The sequence below is a fragment of the Rhinoraja longicauda genome, chromosome 19 (genome assembly GCF_053455715.1).
Source record: "Rhinoraja longicauda isolate Sanriku21f chromosome 19, sRhiLon1.1, whole genome shotgun sequence".
In the NCBI taxonomy this organism is placed as follows: domain Eukaryota; kingdom Metazoa; phylum Chordata; class Chondrichthyes; order Rajiformes; family Arhynchobatidae; genus Rhinoraja; species Rhinoraja longicauda.
Genome location: NC_135971.1, coordinates 26,600,019 through 26,604,503, shown reverse-complemented (window position 1 = coordinate 26,604,503; position 4,485 = coordinate 26,600,019). Strand labels below are relative to the sequence as shown.

The 4,485-nt window shown below is 43.7% G+C and overlaps 1 protein-coding gene across 1 annotated transcript in view; it reads right to left on the bottom strand.

Moving 5' to 3' along the window:
* Positions 1 to 2,190: 2,190 nt before the first annotated feature.
* Positions 2,191 to 4,485, bottom strand: part of LOC144602553 (uncharacterized) — a 24,813-nt gene continuing 22,518 nt past the window's right edge. Inside the window, exons 4-5 of the mRNA XM_078415683.1 lie at positions 3,816 to 3,887; positions 2,191 to 2,298 (exon numbers count right to left, since the gene is read on the bottom strand). Coding sequence (XP_078271809.1) covers positions 2,191 to 2,298; positions 3,816 to 3,887 — 180 coding nt within the window. The remainder of the gene's footprint in view (positions 2,299 to 3,815; positions 3,888 to 4,485) is intronic.

The window sequence follows — 4,485 nt, the reverse complement described above, 5'->3', positions numbered from 1 at the left end:
AAAGGAAATTGTTGAAGTATGGCCGGATTTTGCTCCATTATTGGCATAATTTCACTTTTGTACCAGTTAATTCTATAACCTGAAAATGAACCAAATTGAGTTATGACATTTAATAAATTCGGAATGCTAATTTCAGGATTTGTAATGTATATTAATACATCATCCGCATATAAATAAATGTTATTGGTTGTATGTTTAGTGTTATAACCGTGAATGTCTGGATATGATCTAATACTCTCAGCAAGTGGTTCTATAACGAGGGCAAATAGAAGCGGAGATCGTGGGCATCCTTGTCTACAACCCCTAAATAAGTGAAATTTAGATGACAGCATTTGATTAGTTAATATTCTAGCTGTTGGGGATGTATATAAAAGTTTCACCCATGAACAAAAATTTTCACCTAATTGAAAAATTTCCATCACTGAGAAAAGATACTTGATCAAATGCTTTTTCAGCATCTAGCGAAATGATTGCTAAATCTTCGTTTAATATTCTATTTGAATATATTATATTGAACAAGCGTCTCAAATTGAAAAATGAATATCGTTTAGCTATAAAGCCTGATTGGTCGGGGTGTATCAATTTATCTATAACTAGACTTAATCTATGAGCTAAGATTTTCGCTAATATCTTCGGATCAGTATTTAAAAGAGCTATCGCTCTGTACGAACCAGGGTCTTCAGAATCCTTATCTTTTTTAGGAATAAGTATTATTGTTGATTCAGTCAGAGTTTGTGGTAATCTCTGTTGTTTAAAGGCGTAACTATATACAGTTTGCAAACATGAAGAGATCAAATCACTAATTTGTTTATAAAATTCATTATTTAAGCCGTCAGGGCCAGGGGTCTTCCAATTTTTCATGGATTTAATGGTCTCTTCAACGTCTTTCATAGTTATTTCTGCGCCCAATAAGTTTCTGTCACTCTCATTCAAACCAGGGAGGTTACATTCCTGCAAAAGGTTTTGCATCTGCGCAGAGCTATCTGTTATTTTTGATGAATATAATGTCTGATAAAATTGCAAAAATCTCTGATTAATGTCCTTGGGTAGTTTAAGCAAATCTCCGTTATCTGATCTAATTTTATGAATTGTAGAATCATCTTCTAATTTACGGAGTTGACGTGCTAGCAATTTCTGTGGTTTATCTCCAAATTCAAAATGTATTTATTTAGTATATTGAAAAAGCCTTAAAATGTGAGCTGAGAGTATATAATTTAACTTATATTTGAGAGCAGCGATGTTATTATGTATTTCAATAGAGGGAGCGATCGCATTTGTTATGTCTAACTGTTTTATCTGTCTTTCTAGCTCATGTTGTACAATCCGCTTCTTCTTGTTTTGAGACGCTTGAAAGGCAATAATACATCCTCTCACAAACGCTTTAAATGTTTCCCAAAGCAGGGACGCAGGTGTTTCAGGAAGGTCATTTGCGTAAAAAAAGGTTTCAATTTGCGATTTAAGATAGTTATAACATGCTGTTTCATTTAAAATTTGAGGATTAAATGTCCAATTGGTCTGTTTCCCCGTTACTCCTTGGAGTTTTACCCTAAATGTTAAAGGGGCATGATCGGATATAATAATATTATGAGATCTTGCTTTTCTTTGGCAACGGCATGAAACTGCTCTTCTTGAAGCAGGCGGGTACCTCAAAGTGGAGTAGGGCGAGATTAACGATATCCACGAAGAGTCCCACTAGTTAGTCCACGCAGTTCCTCAGGATGCGGTCATGGATTCCATATGGAACCGTTGCTCTCCGTGGGTTTACCTTCAGGAAGGCCGCTCTCACGTTTGCAAGTGACCTTGGGATAGGGTGGACACGCGTTGATGGTCGGGATGACATCGTCCCGTTCAATGCGAGCCTAAAATGCATTAATATCGTCAGGGATGGCTGCACTATCACCCGCGGCGTTGCCTTGCTTCGTCTTGCGTCCAGCTGTAGTATTCAGGCCTTGTCACAGTCTGTGGATGCTCGAATCAAGGTTGCCTCGGTATTGTCTCTTGGTATTCGTGGTGGCTCTGCCAAGATCACAGCGAGCTTTCTTTTAACCACTCTGGGTCGTTTGACTTATGCAGCGGCCTCGACCGTCACCTGGGACAGTGTCCACTGCCCAGCATTTAGAAAAGTTCTGTACCGGCTCTTCCTGCTTCAGGTTTTGATTGCAGGCAGGGAGTAGAAGCGCATCTAGGTGATCAGACTTCCCGGAATGTGGTCGAGGGATGCAAGGGTAGGCGCTTATTTATGGATGCGGAGCGGTGGTCGAGGGCGTTCTCGCTCGAGGTGGGCGTGATCAGATATAACTGAGGACATTGCGGGAAATTATAGAGGAAATTGCGGGAGCCCTGGTTGGAATTTACGGGCCGTTCTTAAACACAGGTGCCGGAAGACTGGAGGGTGGCAAATGTTGTGGGTGTTTACAAGAAGGGCTGAAGGGAAAATGTTGGGAGCTATCGGCAGGTGAGCTTAACATCAGTAACATAGGTGAAACATGCATTTGGATGGGCAAGGGCTGATTAGGGATAGTCGACATGGTTTTGTACGCGGGAGATCGTGGCTCATAAACCTGATTGATTTTTTTTGAAGATGTGACCAAAAGGGATGAGGGCAGAGCTGTAGATGCGGTATACATGGATTTCAGTAAGGCATTCAACAGGGTTCCGCATGGTAGGCTGCTCTGGAAGGTTAGATCGCATGGGAACTAAGGAGAGATAGCTGAATGGATAGCAATTGTAAGGAAGCCGAGGTTGATGGCGGAAGGTTGCTTCGCGGACTGGAGGCCTGTGACTAGTGGTGTGCCTCAGGGTTCGGTGCTGGGCCCGTTATTGTTTGTCATCTACATCAATAATTTGGATGAGAATATACAGGGCAAGATTAGCAAGTTTGCTGAAGATACAAAAGTTAGTGGTGTTGCAGATAGTGACGATGGTTGTAAAAGATTGCAGCAGGATCTCGATCGATTGGCCAGGTGGGCGGAAGATTGCTTGATGGAATTTAATAACACTTGATGAAGTGTGAGGTGTTTCATTTTGGGACGTCGAGCAAGGGCAGGACTTTCACAGTAAAGGTCTCTGGGTAGTGTTGTAGAGCAGAGGGATCTAGGAATACAGGTGCATGGTTCCTTGAAGGTCGAGTCGCAGGTAGATAATGTGGTTAAAAAGGCTTTTGGCAATTTGGCCTTCATCATTCAGATTATTGATTATAGAAATTTGGAGGTCATGTTGCAGTTGCTTCAGACGTTGTATAAGATAGTGAGACCGCACGTGGAATATTGTGTTCAGTTCTGGGAACCATGTTATAGGAAAGATCAAGTTTAAAAGGGTTCGGAAAAAATTTACGAGGACGTTTCCTGGACTAGAGAGTGTGAGCTCAAGGGGAGAGGCTGGGGCTATAGTCAAGGGAGCGCAGGACGATGAGGGTCGATCGTATAAAGGTACACAAAATCATTCGAGGAACAGATCGGGTAGATGCACGGAGTCTTTTGCCCAGAGCAGGTGAATCGAGGACCAGTGGATATAGGTTCAAGGTGAGGGGGAAACGATTTAACAGGAATCCAAGGGGTAACCTTCTCACACAAAGGGTGGTGGGTGTATTGGACAAGAGGGTGCAGTTGAGGGTGGGACTACCCCATCGTTTAAGAAACAGTTAGACAGGTACATGGATAGCAATGTTTAGGAGGGACATGAACCAAGCACAGGCAGGTGGGTCTAATGCAGCTGAGACAATGTTGGCCGGTGTGGGCGAGTTGGGCCGAAGGGCCTGTTTCCGCACGGCATCACTCTATGACTATGACACTATGATAAGAGACATGCTGAGGTACCTTGGCCACCTCATTGAGGTTGCTTTGTTTGAAGACTCCGGCTACAAATTCCAATGCTCGGGGGTGATTTACCTGGTGGATATTGATAGAGGATCACAGTTCAGTCAGACCAATCTTGACATAGACATGGGGAGGGGTGTAGCCTGCTATGTCAAGATAGTTGGGATGAATTTCATCGGCAGGTAGTATGGTTGGCACTTCGCAGTCAGATATTCCAGGTCCGGGAAGCATCTGTTCGCCAGGTCTGCGAGGTCTGAGCACCTAAAATATTGATTAGAACGCAAACCTCAACACCATGAACCTTAAACGAAATCGTCATTCGGTCCATCCGGCGAAGTGAGTAACCCTCGAGCAGAATGGCATAGTTAGGTATATGCCATGTGAGCCATGTGTCTGTGAAACAGAGCACACGTCATGCTCAGAACTCTGAGGTACGTCAATCTGGATTTAGGTTCATCAAGCATATTTTCCACAGACTGGCGCGTTAGCTAGCAGTATGCTGGGGTGCGGAGGTCTTAAAACCACGTTGTTTCAGCCTCACAGCGCACAGCGGTCTTCCCTAGTTTCCTCACTAGGTGGCAGCATTTCGGTTGCATGAGTCGGTTCCCTGGCCTGATGTCAGCGTGGAAGTTCCCGGTAGGCGATCAGCCGTCCTCGATGGAGACGTCGG